Source organism: Antechinus flavipes, chromosome 5 (genome assembly GCF_016432865.1).
Source record: "Antechinus flavipes isolate AdamAnt ecotype Samford, QLD, Australia chromosome 5, AdamAnt_v2, whole genome shotgun sequence".
NCBI classification, from domain to species: domain Eukaryota; kingdom Metazoa; phylum Chordata; class Mammalia; order Dasyuromorphia; family Dasyuridae; genus Antechinus; species Antechinus flavipes.
In genome coordinates this window covers 122,792,101-122,811,294 of record NC_067402.1, presented here as the reverse complement: position 1 = coordinate 122,811,294, position 19,194 = coordinate 122,792,101, and the positions used below count along the sequence as shown (strand labels likewise).

The 19,194-nt window shown below is 40.4% G+C and overlaps 1 protein-coding gene across 1 annotated transcript; it reads right to left on the bottom strand.

The window, feature by feature from the left end:
• Positions 1 to 5,304: 5,304 nt before the first annotated feature.
• FEZF1 (FEZ family zinc finger 1) lies at positions 5,305 to 8,821 on the bottom strand. Its single transcript, XM_052001294.1, has 4 exons — positions 7,733 to 8,821; positions 7,421 to 7,555; positions 7,009 to 7,141; positions 5,305 to 6,517 (listed from the first exon to the last, which is right to left on the bottom strand). Exons 1-4 carry the CDS (start codon positions 8,540 to 8,542, stop codon positions 6,180 to 6,182), a joined length of 1,416 nt encoding a protein of 471 aa, XP_051857254.1. The 5' UTR covers positions 8,543 to 8,821; the 3' UTR covers positions 5,305 to 6,179.
• Between the last annotated feature and the right edge of the window lie 10,373 nt (positions 8,822 to 19,194).

Sequence of the window (19,194 nt, the reverse complement as noted above, 5' to 3'; positions counted from 1 at the left end):
CTCTTTTAGCTGGTCTGGCTCAGCTGAAATCTCACTTCCTTTTCTGATCCTCTTTAATACTAGCACCTTCTTTGTAAGGTCATCATCAATTTATAATGTATATATTGGACATAGTAATTTGCATTCTATTTCCTCCATTAGACTGTAAGTTTATTGAGAGCATAGACTGTCTATTGTTTTTCTTTGTATCCCCAGTGCTTAGCATAGCACCTAGCACATAGCTGGTGACTGACAATTAAATGATAGTTGAGATGAGAAAAATCTATTTTCATTATTAAGAATTCAAATAGGTAGAATGAAAATGGACTTACTTTGACATGATCTCTTTTGCTGGGGATCAAGTCTCTCTTTGGGACTTTCCCATACTAGAATAGTTTCCCCTGGGAGATAGTATTAGTTTTAGTTCACTAGAAAAATATTACCACTGGTGACTTGTATTTGCAGAATTTTCTTTCATCTTTACAACATAATATCCATAAGATCTGCATTCATACTATTTCATTTGACAATAAAGAATTATCTCAAACTCACATTGGCATTTTTACACAATTATTCTGATGACCTTTATCTTGTTGCTATGAATGAATGGTGAAGTTGTTATCATAATGAATTTGGGGGGAATGGCACAACTTCTCCAGTCATTTTGATAGCAAATTATAGATCAGGATGACTGCAGATGGCTCTGGGTGAAGTAGGAACTGTTAGCCTTTTTAAGCTATAAGGAGTATATCAAAATCACTTGGGTAGTAAAACATTTGGACATTGTAACTAAACAAAATAGTCATTTTTTAAATTGGTAGTTTCTACCCAATCTACCATAAATGAATAACTCTTGTTAGCAACCAGCACCATTAACTAGAAATCTCTTTAATTCAAACATGGTTTCAAAAATTATTTTTAAACTAATTTAAGTTGAATCCATAGTAAGAACTGATCTCAGCAATTCAAGGAATGAGGGATGTGTATGGTACAATTTGCATGAGAAGAGAGAATACCTACATTGGAAAATCCACAAAGCCTTGAAGTTTTTAGGTAAAATCAAAAGCTAGAGGGGACTTGAGAAGTCATCTAATCCAGAAACAAAAATCTTAATTTTTTTCTACTCATGACCCATTTTTGATATATAGTTATATATATGCATATGTATGTTTGGATGTATACTCATCCATAAATTAAACATTTACTAATAATAGATCATAATTTTTTTTTTAATTCCCACAAGACCCCATACGGAGTTGTGAACTACAGTTTGAGAAGCTGGGATCTAGCCCTCTTTACCTCCTTATTTTACAAATGAGGTAATTGATTCTTTCTCAGGCTATGCATTGTTCAAGATTATATAGGATGGCACCCAAATACAGCACCTTTTCCAATATATCACACTGCATTGTAGTAGAAGGAATTTTCTTATAGGAAACTAATATGTAGTCTGGAGAAAACATGAAGTAAAAGGCACCTGAATTTGTTCAAATTATCTTTTTTTGTGGGTCAGCACCTTTATGTCAGTGTTGACTTTGTTAATTGACTGCACTTTTTTTTTTTTTTTTTACAATGTATTCAGATAGATAAGAGCGTCAATATCAGCCTAGGTTTCAAAAGTCCTAGATATTTAGAACCTGAATGAAAAGATACATGGAAAGATACCAGCAGTATATGCATTATAATACTTTATAATGGTGGTTGAATTTAGATACCTAAGGAATTTATTTTCCTGGGTAGTTGGAAAATAATATTATAATATTAATAATATTAACCATAATAATTAATTCTGATCGAAGGACAAGTTTATGGGGTCAGAAGCTTCTGAAAAGGACTGTAATCTTAAAGATGCTTATAATTCACTTCTTCAAAGAACTCACATTGATGGGAAATCTTCATTATGAACATACAAAGTTTCAAAATTCACTAGCAAATGAAAATTCCAGATGATGCCCCAATAAAATCTTGGTTTAATAGGTGACCTGTTATCATGCCTATCATCCCCTGATCTTCAATAATTTGGCCCCAAACTGACTTTTTAAAAGGTTGACAAACAATGGCACTTGGGATGGAAACATTGAGCAAATAGGATTATTAAATAGAAAAGTAAAAAGAAATGAATTACTAATGTAAAAAACGTAAATTCCTGCATATGCTTTAAAACATGAAAAGCTTTAGTTTCACATAATTATTTAGCAAAGTCTTTGTTTCCAAAATGAATGCGGGACAAGACCACAGCAGCCAGTCTCTTTCTAAAATTGATCCTTGAAGCTTTAGAATAAGTCCTCTGAGGAAATGGCTAATCCCCATAGAGGGAGTTGTATACAAACCATATCCCTCTGCAGTAAATCTGGACACTAGCTATTCTTTCCCTACTAAACATAAGCAAAGCTTTTGGTTAACCTCTGGTGAAAATAAGGTAAGTTGGGTCCCAGCCAAAATGAAGTTTATACCTTTAAGATCCCAATGAAAAATTGGAATTTTTTCAATTGAGTAAGCACACACACTCGTACTTAAGGAAAACAATCAGCCTTCAACATAGGAGGAAAAATGAAAAAAAAAAAAAAAAAGCTTTCTTCACTGACAATTTTTAAAAGTCCTCCTTTACCATCCCCTGCAAACCTAAATTCTTTAACTCTTGTCTTTTCAAGGGAGATAATCATATCCTCATCTTAATTTAGCTTTGCCATATATTCAGGTGCTATTGATTTTGTTTCTTGACAATTTTTCCTTTTGAATGTTTAACTTAAGGTAAAGTCCATTATAATGCTTATATTTTTAAACAGCTAGGAAAGCTGGACATATTTCCCCCACCTTTTATCTCTCTAAAACTATTGCACTATCCCACATCAACTTTTACAAAAAGAAATGTATATTTGGGAATCCAAGTTAATGTCATTTTCTATTGTCAGTCCATATCTTATAGAGTATGCAAATTGTTTGTTTGTTTGTTTTAATAAGAGAAAAAACTCTTCCTGAATTACTTTGAGAAAAATGGGTAGTGGGTTTTAAAAATGCATATCCATGCTGTATGCACTCAAGTGTCTGGCAGCAAGTTTTCCTTTTCCCTCTCCTCCAATGAAGTCATCATTTTGAAGCTCCAGAAGTATGACTCCTGGGGTTTTAAAGCACTTGTGAACACAAATTCAAATGAGCAAAGGTTTGAGCTTTGCCCCAAATATGTCAATTATAACTATATTGACCCTCTGCCCCCACTCTACTTGCTCAAATAAAGCAAATGTTTTCAATCTAGAACCACTATATCTTCCAAAAGAGCAAGACCTTGAACCTATAAACCACACCCCACCCCTCAGCTACCCCCAACACATACCCATTCATCCTCCCAGGACTCAACTGTTGTATATGGCCAGCTGTGACTGGATGGGGCCAATTTGGGGATAGGATTAAAGAGCAAGCCTGGGTGTCAAGGAAAGACAGGGTTTCTCAGGGTTGTAATGATTGAGAATCCATGTAATTATGGATTAGGTACTTCCATAGGCAAAGAAAAAGCATTATGGGGAGACAGCTTTTCAAACTTAAATCTGGCAAATATCTCCTGATAACAAAGGACACTGGTGAGTTAAGGAAAAAAAGAATATGGATGGAGAACCAGGATAAATTAGGATTATGCTTAATGATTTAAATTCTGGGGCTTCAGAAAGTTTTATTGCCTGAGAGTGACAGTGACTTGGGATCCCCATGGCCCATACATCGAATACAATCTGCCAGTCATAACGAAATTCGCTTCCTGACATCCCTCTTAAATCCGACTTTCGTACTATTTCTGTTCTCACTCCTTCCTGCCCTTTCCTCCCACATGTTTTACTTTAAAGGGCATCTCAGTCAATTCGCTTTAGCTCCCAAATGACCCGGATGAAGAATTCATCTTTAATCTTTATAGTTCCAGAGCACCCAAAGTAGATTTCTTTCATGGATCTCTGGGGCCGTAACCACTTATTATCATCACTACTTTAGGAATACCTGCTGGTAACAAACACATCCTCGAGAAAAAAAAAGGGGATGGGGGGGAGACTTGCAAGTCTCTCCTTTCTTGAAAGGCTACACTAAATTGTAAAAGAAATGTTTTGTAGTGTTGACGCAATTCTCTTCCTAGAGCTCTCAAAATTTAATGCCTTAGTCTAGCTAAAAAGGCCGCCGTTTTTTTCCTTCAGAAATACAATGGTATAATATTTAAAATTAAAAAATAAAAAAAAATCTTCTCCCTAACCAATCTAGAAGGCCTGAATTGACCCCATCTTTCATACTAGCTGGGGGGGAAACCCTGTCAATTCCTTCCCTCCCTCCATCCAAGCACATGCCTTGAATTTATCTCTATTTTCGATTATGACTAGTAAAAATTAAGGTGCTTATGTGGAAAGGACATTGAGGAAGAAATATTTGAGGATGAGGTGAGGATGAACATCCACCCTTTGGGACTAGCTGCGTCCTATTTCGAACACGCAGACAGTGACAAGGTTGGGGGTGAAAATCTTTGCAGCATGTCCAGTCACCTTCTTGTCCTCATCCTATCTTGGAATAAGGATCCCTAAATTGGCTTCTGAACCCTTCTCCTTGCAGTTAAGCAGACAGAACCCAGGGCAGCAAGGAAGGAAGAGCGGGACTCGGTTGTGAGGCTTGTCTGGCAGCTTCTACTGAGCAGCTAATAGTATAACAACCCGGCTTTGATAAATCTGAACTAATTACCCCTCTTAATTAAAGTCTTTAGCAGTTGTTTCACTGTTTTGGCAAGAAAACAGGAGAGACTTGCAGTTAGAAAACACCAGAGCCTGGGCTCACAGCGGAGCTGCTGATTAACACTTGAAGCATTTCAAGGACCTGGCACCAACCACAGTTTGGTTTTCATCCATGTTCCCTCCTTGGATGAAGGTGCATTCGTCTATAAACATATACACTCATTAAAAGGAAAAACACCACAACACCAACAACAACCACCCTACAATATACTGAAATTCCCATTGCAAGCTCTAAATTCATTATAGATAAATAATATGCGGGCAATGTATCCAATATTGTATGTATTCTTGATATTTATGAGGGTGTTATTTTATATATTTCCTTTCCTCATTATTCTTATTTTTAACATTCGCATATTGCAGCACTGAGAAGTCACAAAAATTCACTATCCCTCGAAACCTCCACATCCAGGCCTTTGCTAGATCAAAAGCTGAAAAGTATTTCAATACCTTTGCTTAGAATCTCTTTCCATACCAATGCATCGGGAATAGGTTTTTTACAGAATTGTATTTTTTTTAAATCACTGTTCTGATAGCTGAATAATACAGAGCTCTGCAATTTGATGTTTAGCTTAGCATGTTCCAAGTATTTATTTTCACCAGTCAACGAATCAGTTTTCACGTGCAAGATTCAAAATTGAAATTCAAATCCATACATAAAGAACCAGCCCGATCCAGTATATATAGGCGTATTTGTGTGCTTGTGTGGTGTATTTTTAGATTATGTATTTATGTCTTTATGTACTCACACCTGTGCATATATGTATGTGCATACATTAATTTGTAAACACATTAATGTTGGAATGCATATATGTGTATGTATATTTACATATACACATGATGCAGGGGACTGTTTGTATACATATACACACAATGTATTTTGTGTATACATATTGTGTATGCATCTATACACACACATACATGCAAATATACTGTACTGTGATACTCAAGGGAAAGAAGAGATCAAGCGATCAGCAGGCATCTTGAGATGGCAGAATCAACACAATGGAAATATATACAATAATAAAATTAAAGTGATGCAGCATTCCCAGATAGGATAATACAGATCCCAATAAATACAGCAGAATTTTGCTTTTTTAAAAAACAAAACGAAAACACCATCTCTCCACCCGAGATGAAAAAAAGTCTTATCTTGTTTTCGAGAAAAAATTAACAACAGAAAAAAAATAATTAAAAAAACTTTCATGACTGTTAGTGGCTATATCAAGTATAATACACAAAACCGTTTAGCAGGTGCATGCAAAGAGGCCAAGGGGCGATGGCGGCAGAGCCTTCTGGTAGTCTTCCCCCAAGATGAGGAGGCAGGATGGATACTGTCTGCTCCCAGGTGACAGGCCGCAGCAGCGCTCAGTTTCCCACCACAACGCATGGTCGAAGGAGCAGCGGGACCTACGGACCTGGCAGAGGTCTCGGGTCAGCTCTCTCTCACTGGTGGCCCTGATGAAGAGGAGGCTGCAATGACCCGGGAGGCGGCGGCGGGGGTATCGGAGGTTGCGGCTGCATCGGGGGCGATGGGTCAGCGCCAGCCTCAGACGGGGCCCGGGGCAGCCCCAGAGCGCTATCGTGCAACTTACGGACGTGTTTCTTGAGGTCAAAGTTCCTACAGAAGCCTTTGCCGCAGGTGGGACAAGTGAAGGGTTTCTTGTCGTTATGGGTGTGCATGTGGAAAGTCAGGTTGTAGACCTGGTGGAAAGCCTTGTTGCAGATATTGCATTTGAACTGCTTCTCCCCGCTGTGAGTCAGCTTGTGGTTTTTGTAATTTCCTGAGACAGACAAATGACAGGAATATTACTCTGGACACTTAATTTGAAGGTGGAAAGGGAAGGAGACAGAGAGGGTAGGAAGGTGGTGAAAGTGGGAGCGATGGAGGCCAGAGACCTTTGCAGCTCCCTTTGCAGGCAGCAAGCTGAGATTCAAAGCCCTTTCTTTCTCTTAACACTTCTCTACTTTTCCCCCCATCCTTTTAAATTTCATATTTAAAAAAATCTAATTTTTAAAGACTTTTATTTACTAATTTTAACGAAACGAATTTGTGCAATTGAAATGAGAGAAAACCCTGTTTTCTTCTTTTTATATGAAACCGAACCCAACTCAGGAAAGAAAACAAAACATTGAAACCCAAACAAATTCGCAAAATAAATTCGGGTAATAACGATCATCATTCTAAATGTGATAAAACAAATTAAGCTGAGCTCTTGGTGAGAGAGAATAGCAAGAGTAACAACAAAAAAGACAGCGGTTTTGTATTTTGTACCTTTTTGGTGAAATCCTTTGCCACAGAATTCACAAACAAAAGGTTTGTAGCCAGCGTGTATCCGAGTGTGAGTATTTAAAGTGGAACTTCGGTTAAATGCTTTGCCACATTGGTTACATTTGTGAGGTTTTTCCTACAGAGAGGAGAAATACAGAAATATAGATATTTGTTGGTTTCTATTTTTTAGTGGAGGAAGGCGAAGTGGAAACTGGCAAGGAACAGTCTATTTTCCCCCGTGTATTCCCATGTACACACAAAGGAGAGAAGAAAAAACTCCCCAACATTTACTGAATTTAACTATTTCCAAGGGCCACTTTCGAACAAACAGGAAACCAAAACGTGGAGGTCTAAAAACTTTCAATGAAAAGCTGGGAAAGGAGTGCTCGATCCCCAAATGGGCAATGCGACTTACCTGGGTGTGAATGATCTTGTGTCGACAGAGTGTACTCGCTTGTCTGAAGCCCTTTCCACAAACTTTACAGACAAAGGGTCTGGCTCCTGTGTGCACCGGCATATGACGGGTTAAGTTATAATGCGCATTAAATACCTTTAAAGTTGAACACAAATTTGAGCAGGTTAACGGCACTGGTATATTCAAGTTTTAACTGGGGTAGGGGTGGGGATCGGGGGCACGGGGGAGGGAAATAACCTTTTTTTTAAAGACAGCCCACAGCACAATATCCGAAAGCCCCGGTCTCCCAGCTAAGCCAAACCAAGTACTTGCCTTTCCACACACTTCGCAAGTGAAAACTTTGGGTTTGCTGTTGGGAGAGCCTCGGCTGAATTCTGAGGTTTTGAAAGCAATTTTTTCCGAGAGGATCTGGGCACTTTCTTTCATGTAGTGTTGCAGCTGAGCCTGGGACAAGTCTTTGAAAGCCACTCCCGAAGGGTATTTTTCCACAGTCGGGACGACTAGTTTGTTTCTCTCTGCTAAATACGTCTTGGGTTGTGGGTGTAAAGGGGAACTGAGGAAATAGGAGGCCACTGGGTGGATGTTGACACTGGCCGACGGGTGACAGGGACCATCGCCCCGGTTGAAATAGCACAGAGCCCCCATGGCATGGAAGGAGGAGTGGTTGACCACTCGAGGTCGGACCAATTTATACTGCTGTAGAGGCAAAGCGTCGCGGGCAAAGTCTCCCTTCAGACTCAACGCACAGTTCAACAGATCACTGCAGCTAAAGGACGAGGACGCCGGTGAAGAAGTGGAGGAGTCCAGGTTAGTTTTTCTTGGTTCCGACCCTGTCATCCCTGCTTTGGGGCTGGTATCGTAGGTCACCGGCACGAAGGGAATCATGCACGGGATCGATGAGTTGAGGTGCAAGGAGTGCTTGGGGTCTCCTTTGGGTACAGATCCCTGTAGGAAATGGGGGACGGGCATAGACTTGGGTTCTGGAGTCCTGGCCATTATTCGTTCAATGGAAAAGGCGAGGGGTTTGGAAGCGCTGATCATGTTGCCTCTAGCCGGCAGGCTCTCTCTGGACGGAGGAGTCGCTAAGATTTTTGTGGTCGGGTGATGGGAACTACAATCCATGTCTGCCTTGCATGTATGAGCCGGGTCCAAGCTGCTATCGTAGACGCCTCTTTTTTCCGTCTTGTCACTGATCTGCAGATTGGAAGACGATCACCATCAACACCACCACCATCCTCCTCCTCCCCCCCAGCATCACCAGCCGAACCAGCCTTCCCAGCCCAATGGACTCATGCCAGCCCATCGCAGTTTACTTGGCGTACCAATGACTCGGGGACAATCACTACTTATTTCTATCAATAGAAAGTGTTGTGTCAATAACGCAGCAAAGATCTCGCCAATCGTTAACTTCCAAGAGGAGAAGGTAAACTAGATAATTGCTCAATTCGCTTCCAACAGTCAACAGGAAAACTTTTTTTTTTCTCCTCTTCAGTAAGCGACCACTTTTCATTGGTGAGTGAGACTTCCCCCGCCCAGAAAAGGCGGGGGCGCTCTCCCGGCTCCTGCCCTCCTCTCGATCTCTGGCGAGCTCAGTCGCTCGCCGGCGCACCCTTCCTCCCTCCTCTCCCTTCTTTTTTCTCTGTCTTTTTAATTCACAATCTGCTTAACCAGGCTTTAGAGGCCAAGCAAATCTGAGATCAATTTTCTCGTTTAGCTCTAAGTGACATCATCTAAAATCATTGTGCAATGGCTAAATAAGGAAACGGAGCCTAATTCAGGGGCAAACGCCAGGCTATATTTATCAAACTCTGTGCTGCAGCAAGCGGCCGCTGTCCCAGCCGCAGCAAGCGCAGAAGGAGTTCGTGGGTTTCCTTGCGCCTTTCCAGCCCTGAACCTGATGGCGCCGTTTGGCTGCCTGGCATCTGCTCGGGTTGCCTCGGCTATGCTCTGGCAGTGGCTTCTGCTGCTGCTGAACCTGACTCTCCGCAACCTCGCGGTGCTCTCTCCCTGGGCGGGGACCACTTCAGGGCCAGAGGGTTGGACTTATTGGAAGACCCCAGTCAGGTAAAATGCCCCTGGGAGTTAAAGGGCCCCTGAGCACTTCATGTGGACCTGTATGTTTTTGAAACTAGAGTGCCATCCCGGGCACCCCCAAGTCCATAGAAAGTTGAGGGCCCCGCTTCCCCCAAATGTTGGCTTCTCACACACTCAAAGTACTAGGAAGCTTTAAGAAAAAAAGAGTTTTCTCTCTTCACTTCAGTACAAACACACGCGCGCGCGCGTACACACACACACACACACACACACACACAGACATGCTCTTACATATTGACACACTGACAAGGAGACAGGGGAGGGGGCGCTCTTATTTAACCAGCTGTCACTCAGCTAAAGTTCTCTTGTTTTTGTCTTTAAGTGCAGCACGCCTAAATAGAGAACAGGACAATTCGTTATTATTTCTACCCCTCCCCCTACCCAAGACCAAAGGCGCTCAAAGCCCGGAGGACTGTGGGCGGAAGCCGCGACCTGGGGGCTCTGACTATGGTACCTGGGACAAGAGAAAGGCAACCCACCAAGCCGGAGAACGAAGGCCGAGCAGACGGACCATCTCGTAGCCAGCAGAGTGCAGTGGAGACCCTGACCTCCGAGCGTTTGCTCCAGTGTGTCTCCATCCCTACCCTTTGGCGCTCTCCCCTACCCAGCTGGGTCCCAGAGCAGGCCTTGGACGAAGCTCTCATTTCCATCCTTGCGCGCGGCAAGGCAGGTTGCCGCTACTCAGGGTTCTGTGGAGTAGGAGGCAGTTCCTCGGCCTTCGTTTCACTCTGAGGAGAGGGCATGTGGGTCAAGAGATCGCTCTGTTCTTCCTAAGACTGGGAGTGGCTGGTGTGCTTTGAAGAGAAGGGGGCTACCTTTGCGCTGCGCCTCCTTCCCCAGTGGTTCGGTTCCGAGGCCAGAGAGAAAGGTGAGGGGCGTTACTAATGCAACTCAACTTGGCTGTGTGTGTGTGTGTGTGTGTGTATGTGTGTATGCGTGTGCGCGCGCGCGTGAGTTTACGGGCCACGATGGGCACGGAACTCGGCTGAACTCGCGCGACCTGAGGAGCAGGCCTTGTGCAAGAGAGATTTAAGAATAAGGTATTGGTGCTAACTTGCCGAGCTTTTGATTGCAGTGGGACAAGAAAAAAAGGAAGGAGGGACGTTTTGGTAAAGGCGGGGGAAGGGGACGGGAGGGGGGGGCGGCGGCGAGGTCGTAGCACTAGCTAGTTTAGGGACTAGCATGAACTTGCTTGTCTTCAAAGTCCCACAAAACAACGTGAGGGCCAAGCCTTCCCTCTTTCCCTCTACGTCTTTTCTTCTTGATTGGAAAAGGTAAAAATCTGAGGGGCCCGGGCCCAAGCTAAGAAAAAGCCAACTCTAGGATTATTGTACTTCTAGTGGAGGAGCCGCTAGAGTTCTTATTCTCAGCAATAAGAAGTTGGACCCGGGCCTTAAATATTTTTTTCCCTGTCGTTGTCTCCCCCCCCCCCCCCCCCCAGCTATTTCTTGTACTTTGGCCCTTATCTCTATCAGCGCCTGTCCCCTCTTGCTCCCATCAGTTCAAGCTGGAGACTCTGGCACGCACGGGAACAGCAACTCCCTACTCCCCCCTCCCCCTTCTTATTTCTTTCACCTCTTGGTGAGTGGATCTCTGTAGTCGGAAGAGGAGAGAAAGAAGGGACGTGTGTGTATGTGTGTGTGTGTGTGTGTGTGTGTGTGTGTGTGTGTGCGTGTGTATCCGCGCGCGCCAACCCAGGAGCCCGCAGGTTTGAGTGAATGATAGGGACTTCGACAGGTGAGGGGAGGGGGGCGGCCTGAGAAGTCGTAGGGTGGTAGTTCGAGGGCTACAGAGTAATGGCCCAGATGCGATTGTCTTCGCGAATCACTGCAAAGGAAGGGGTAACTCTCAGGTACCGCGGATGCTGGGAAGACTTGAAGAAAGAGCATGGAGATAGGGCTGCGAGGATTAAGAAGGTGAAAGGAGGAGAACGATATGCTGCCCCTCCCGCACTTCTGGGAGGTGTAAGTTTGGGACTGAGCCAGCTAGCTGGACTAAACTTAGATCCTGGAGTTCAATCCGATAAGAGGAGCGGGATACCCGGGAAGGAAAACGTCCTGGTCTTTTGGAGGAATTCTTAGTAAAAGTTCCGACATTAAAAAAAAAAAAAAAAAAAACTGTCAGGACTGTATTTTCTTTCCTTTTACTTCTGGGGCTGCTAGTCCTGTCTCCTCCCATTCCTTGCACAGACAAAGGGAAAAGCGGTGGGGCTGGGGGAAGGAGGGGGAGGTATAAAGAAGAGGAAGAGAAAGAGATGCCGATCCTGCGACAGATGGGTCGCAGTTAAGACTTTAATTACTGCCTTTTGGGGGCTGATCAGGTTCCTTTCCTACCTGCTGCTTCCCAGCATCGAAAAATCCCCTTTCTGTAGTACTCCCTCCAGCCCAGGGCCAGAATGAAGAAAATGACCGAGCAACACAGTCGGCATTGACTGGAAAGAGCCTGAATTCTCCCAGAGGAATTAACTTTCACAACTTACCCAATTGCGGAGTTTTACCTGCCTTCTTTGGTTGAATGTTTCCAGTTCCACTTCCTCTCTCTCTCTCTCTCTCCCCTCTGTAACCTAGGTAAATTTCTCCTTCAGTGGATACTGGATTTAGAAAGAAACTTATTGACTGGAGGTGTGCGTGTGTGTTTGTGTGTGTGTGTGGGGGGGGATGATGCTTGCGTCTTACTTTAAAAAAAGTTTTTATATATTTAATATGGCAACAGCTTGCTTTTCACTGATCTTTTCGGGATTTGGTTTTTTGACTTGCGTTTGAAAATAAAATCTACTGCAGTGTTATTTGAGCAGTGTAAATATCTCAAAGCAGCAATTATAGCCTTCCATTAAGATAATGTTGGGCTTCTTTAGTCGTAAATGCTAAGGAGCTGCTGTGTAAATCAAATCTCCGTAATTCATTATTTGTTAATAGATATGTTCCTATCCAAACCTTAAAGGAAAAAAAAAACTGTTTTAATCTGGAAGACAGACAGACAATCAGAGACAGAGACAGAGAGAGGGAGAGAAACTTAAATGTTAAACCAGAACTTTTACCCATTTCTTCCCATCCCTAACATTAAAAAATAAAAATAAAAAGATGATAAAGTAGTTTAGTATTTTGTCAGCTCCTTAGCCCACCCCAACCCCTCCACCTCCACAATAAATCCAGGAGCCTCTAAAAAAAGAAACAAAGAAACAAAATTTGTTCAACTCTTATAACTCCAGTTTAAAAGCAAAAACAGCATAAAGAGAATGGGGAGGGGGTAATTTCTCTGGTCGTGATATAGTAGTTTGCATAGTTTTGAGGAGTCTTCTTACCACACCCTTACTTCACCCCATCCCCCACCCGATGGCTAATTACTTGTATTGCAGAAAATACTCATTTGTTTCTCCCACATTTTCACCTTCACTTTAATTCCTAGTTTGAAGTCTAATTCCAAGTTGGGTTTTTTCTGAATGAGAGATATAGTGAAATAACATAGGCGATTTGCTCCTTTCTCCTTGTTATGCATAAAGTATCTCCTCCTCTTCCATATCCCACTCCTCCACACTCCCACACTCAGTACCTGAGTAAAGGCCTTTTAGGACATAGGAGCAAAAGTTATCCTTATGTAAAATAACTTAATATTCTTTCAGGACCTGCTCCTGTTCTTTTCCTAGTTAATTGGTTTTGCATTTCATTCCTTCCTAAACTATGATCTTGGCATTGCTCACTTCCATAATTTTCATGAGATATCTAACATACATTTAAAACCCAGCCACAGAAAATCCATCTCTTGTTTAGGATTAATATAGTCTGAAATCAAAGGCGATTATATAAAGATGTAAAATACCAAATAATCCTTAATCTTTAATTTCTTACTTCTTAGCACAGTATATAATTCCGTCGTAATTTAAGAAATATAAAATGAATTGAAAAGTATAATAATTTTCAACCTTCTGCCACGTGTTTTAATCATTCCCCTAAAGTGTTTAACAGTTTTTACTCCCCTTTAATTCCCCCTCCCCTCCCTGGCTGCCCCAAGCATCTCAGAACAGGTTGTGTTTCAGCCTTAATCAGAGAACAAAAACCAATCTTTTTTCACTATGCAGCTTATTAGGTTCTGTGTAACTAGACAGAGGGAGGGAAGCGGAACACATATTATTATTGGGGATTAGTTTTTCTGGGTAATTCTGCTCATCCATACGTCTGCCTCTTAGGGAAAAAAGTATCAAAGGAAACATATTTTTTTTCTTCTGAAGATCGGGGAACGCTTCCAGATACATCTAAGGATTAGATTCTTTCTTCTGCCTTTTTTTTTTAATTAAAAATAATTTTTGGCTGATTTTTAATTGGCAAAATTAGGGAGTGGGAAATAGAAAAGGTACCAAGAAGTTATGAGGACAGAGAAATATCTGTATTAAATAAACGAAGACAGTCTTTTCTCAATGTAAATGGATCCGAAGGTCAGAATTTCAGAGTTATTAAAGCTACTTCCGAAGGTTCTAGGCTCTGGTGGAGATAGCAAAATAATGCATGTTGTTATTTCTTTTGTTTCACAGGTTGCAAAGACACAAAGAGAGTAAAAATCTTCATTATTTCGATATTTTATATAGCGAATAAAGTGGGAAAATATGGAAGTCGGTACAGATCGATTAGGTTAAAAGGTTCTTGTCTCCACTCCCTTTTTTTGGAGGGAGAGGTATTTGACCAATTTTTTTGGTTGTTATTATAATTGGTTTTATACAGTTTAAAAAATTACTATTTAATAATAATAATTTTTTAAAAAACAGCCTCAGTGCTTTAAAATCGTAGCATTTGAACATAAGGCCAATCCAAAGTAAGGAAGCAAAATAAACTGCTGGTATACTGATTACATATCCAGGCTATTTTGACAACTTATAGGTAAAGAATAAATTAATCATCCTTTCGGCAATCTTGGGAGTTGTGGTTTTTCACCCCATCCGAAATTCAGGACATGTACAGAGTCAGAAGTATCAGAAAGAGAGGTTTATAGGTTGCCTGCAAGTTAGTTAGCTTTTCTAAACTGCATAGAGTAGAAATCCTAATCTGGGGAATCATCAGTTTTGTTTGCAGTAAATTCACAGAAGTGCTAGAATTGGGGATAAGAAAGATTGAAAGATTCTTCTACATAGAAACCCACTCCTCCACATTCAGTGGTCAACCCCCAAATAAATTAAGTGCATAAAAGGCTGGGTAGAATCTGCCAAAGGGCTTTATCTCATTTTACATGAATTATCCAGTATTCCCCTTTGGCTATTAAAAAAAAAAATCTAACTGCCGTCTGTAAAATACAAATCAGATTCAAAGATTTCTTGATATCATCAAAGGCATATTAAAAACAAATCTTTACCTTTAAAAAAAAATCTATTTCTTTACCACAGCCTGAGAAATAAGGTGTCTAAAAATAAATGGTGTGGAATTACAGGAAAAAAAATGCTGATTTGAGATAAATCACAAAAAGCATTCGTAAACGCATAAATTCGTTAGGACATTTCTTTCCTACTTTCCACATCAGCATTCCCGAACCATCCCATTCTTCCTCCATCTCGCAAGCCTAACTTCCTTAACACTTCCCTGATTTCTCGATAGATAGAGGTTGTGACTCTTTCCTCCTTCCTAACAGGAGAAGCAGGAGATTACTTTCCCAGAATCAGGCCAGAGAATTTAGAAAGAACACTCAGGGAACTTTCAATCTGTGTTGCTTTTATTACCAGGTGGTCTTATCGGGGCCAGTTAAACTTCATGTAAAATAAAAATGTCCTCTAGCTTTTTAATAAACGCCTTCTTGTTTCTCACTCCTGATTCCAACTATTTGAAGTGTGGAGACAAATAAGAAAGAATAACTTTTAGATCCTGATCTTTCTGGAAAAGTATAGGGATGGGAAAAATATTAATGCTTTTTGCTATAAGGGACGGAAGGTTTGGAGGACGAGGGACGTAAAGCGAAGTTTCAAACAGCCAACTTTATCTTCTTTTATTCTGTTCTCTGCAGGGATATTTAACGCAGAAGCTCCTCAGGTTGCGACCCAGAAGAGACAAAACTGGATGTGCTCAACACACTAATTTCCCAAGTCCAGATCTAGGCGCCTACGAACTGTATATGAATTTATAGATCCACTAGGATTCCGCTGATGGCCGCTGACTAGACTGCCGCCCAGAACAATTACGAGATGCTACTTCTCCACCCCTTTTCACCCCCTCCCCTTTCCCGGTTTCCTCACGGATTCACTGGGAAGCTTCAGAATATCGGAGACTTTAAAAAAAAAAAATGAAAAAGACCCAGCAAACAGTTTCAGGAGGCAGCGCCGAATTTATTCTTAGTAAGAAGAACAAACTGCAAAAAGTTGAGGGACCAGTCTTTTAAATGTTTTCCTGGAGAATATTCAAAGATTCACAATATCTGAGAGGTGCAAAGGATTCTAGTGGCCATTAAGTCCAACTAGGGCCTGTATAAGGAGCCCCTCTATGACAGTATTCTCCCCAGATATCCAAAAACTGACACAAGGGACACATAATATTAGCTCAATTGAAATAATAAAAGCATGTATGACTCAGGCCTCTGTTTAAGTAACTAATTTGTCATCTGAGCATGAATGACTTGCTTTAGATTTTAAGGTAAAAGTTTTTTTTTTAAACTACTTTGTTGGAATGAGAAATAGGGGATGGACACTTCAATATAATCTTAAATTCCAGTTCCCATATGGTAGATCCACATGCTATAAGAATCCTTTGGTGCTGTTCCATTCCACTTCATAAGTTACTTAGGGTGACTCATTCTTATAGTCAGAATGAGGAAAGAGAATAGAATTTTCTTATGTAAGGCCCAACTCCACCCTGAAACTTGACCTTTCATTCTGGTTCAGTAGTCCCAATTCACTCTTCCCTCCTATGGTGTTGGGGAGAATATGAAGGGGAAATTCCCATTCCCCACAATCTCCCCCTCAATCTCCATTTCATTGCTTCTCAGTTTTCCTCTGAATTTTTGTACAACACAGCAGGTCAGAAGGTTAGGAAATCTATTGGTGTTATTACTTTGGGGGGGAATGGTGATCTTCTTCAAATATGATCTCGTATCTTATTAGGAGGAAGCCTTCACTACCTCTCTTCTACTTCACCAATAGTTTCTTATTCTGGTGTTTGAGAAATGTTTAGGTCAGGATGTGCCATTGAGTATTACTGCTTAATAAAATAATAATTCAGAATTAAGTCCCACTCCTAAAGGAATATCAGTTTGGAGATGACTTGAGACAGTGACTTTGGATCTAATCATGATAGCTTGGGAATTACTTTGGTGACAAAAACTCAGTTAAAAAGTTGTTCAATTTTTTTAAATGCTGAGAAATTATCTTTATTCCTCCCCCACATTTTTTTTAAATCTCTGTTCAGTTCCTAAGCTTTATTGTGGATTAAACTGTCCACATAATTTGATAAAGAGAAAGTAGCTGAATGTAAGAGAAATGACTACCCAATTTGTATTAATGTTGTACCTAAGGAAAAGCTTATATATGTATGTGAACTGCACAGAGATATGAATAAGGCTTCTTAACTAGACCTTTAGATGCAGAGGGTTTGAAGTTGTACATGTTTGTGTGATGTCACTAGCTAACTGGAAGTCAGGTGGTACAGCCCCAAAGTTGCAATTATTTACAAAAGAAACTTGAATACAAGGCTGTGTAAACCTTCAAAAGAATACCTGGGATTGATTCTTCTGGCTTGTGAAGAAACTAGAGTTTCTCCATATAACCCTGCAGTTGATAACTTGTCTGAGCTTTGCATTACTGGAAACACAGAAGATATAAGCCCAAATGCCAGAAAATGCCACGTTATTTCATCATTGTATTCCTACCCTAGATATGTTCTCTGCTTTGGCATATTATTCATAGCTTATTGCTTATGACACAAGAAGTCTGGACTTTCATATTTGAGTCAGAAAGATGAAACGTGTAGGAAACTTGATTTTAGTGATTGTGATTTTGATTTTTCAACCAACTAAAAACATGTACTGATGGGGTAAAAAGACATGAATACTAATACAAATCCAGTTGACTTCTTTCTTTTGAAACAGTTTTATTTAAGATTAATTTTAATAGAATGGGTCAAATTCTAAATAAGCAAAAGTGAAAGCAACTACTCAAGGAAATATCCAAAGAAGTATTGTTCATAAATACTATACATGATGAACTATATGTATAGTGTGTGTGTGTGTGTGTGTGTGTGTGTATGTGTGTGTGTTTCATTAGTATAGGAGGAGCTTCCAATGCGGAATCTCCTTCTACTTATGCAACTCAACAACTGTTCAGTAATTTATCACCTCAAAAAGTTGCTTTGGGGGAGTTGTAAAATTGTTGTCTTTTTAGAGGTAACTCATCTAGAAAGACATAAGCAAGATGCAGAATTTGCATCAGATTTCCCTGATTCTGTGAATCTTTTATCTACTAAACAGAGCTTCCTTTCATATATATAACACACTTATAAAAATACCAATCTGCTAACTTGAAGGTTGAAGGTGACTCGCGGCAGTGAGACAGTTACAGAATGAAAAAGATTGTTGTCACATATAGAGATAAGAACTCACTGTTTAACAAAAACTTTTGGGAAAATAGTTATTGCAGAAACTAGGCATTGATCAGCATCTGAAACTGTATATTAAGATAAAGTCAAAATGCGCACATGATTTAGACATAAAGGGTGATACTATATGTAAATTAGGAGAAATTCTTCCACTCAACTCATATTGTTCTTCCTCTTCCTCTTTTCCCTTTTTCTGCCTTTCGTTTCTGATGGAAATTGGAAAATTCAAGTCTTAGAGCCAGTTCGCAGTTTCTTTAAACTATTATTTATGGATTTTAGGACAGTTATAAGCAGAGGGAAATTTTGAATGATCTTCAATTTCCTTTCTATCAAGCACTGACTGTGGTCACATTCTCCTGGGTCCCTTGGCAAAGCATTTCAGCCAACTTTGAAATGGATTTGAGGTTATTAAGTTACTTAGGCTTCATTAAAGAGCATGGTAGCTTCAATGTAAAAATATTCTTCTTTTGCTTCCTTTGTTCTGAAACTCTCAACATCCTTCTTTTTTGCCTCCTTCCTCTCCCTTGCATCCTTCTCTTTTTTCCTATCAGCTAAAATTTTTTTCTTACTCCTTTCTCAATTGCAAAGTCAATATGTTAAGTTTAGCATCTTCTCAACCAAACAATATGTTCACTTGGCTTATTCTCATTTCAGGATGGTTAAACACAAACCTTTTTGCCTAGGTAGACAGATTTTAATTGGGAAACAAAGTCTCCCAATAGTAAGAATTAGATTCCCATATATCTTCCCCTGCCTATAAACTGATAAGAGTTCAGAAAATCTTTCCTCTCCTCTACATCTGAAGGCTATTAAAATAAAAACCATAGGATCTGTGATTTAGGGGTGAAAGGAGTTCTAAAGGCATTTTTTTTTCAATCAGTCTGTCAGTCTCCTAGCACTTATTAAGTACTTATTATATGCCATTAATTGTGCTAAGCACTGGAGATAGAAATAAAGATGAAAGATAGCCTCAGGGAACTTACAGTCTAGTGGGAGATAAAACATATAAACAGCTATGTACAAACAAGATATGTATCAGATAAATTGGAGATAATCAACAGAAGAAAGCCTTCTTGCAAAAAGTGCCAGTTAGTAATAGACTAGAAGAAAAGCCAATGAACA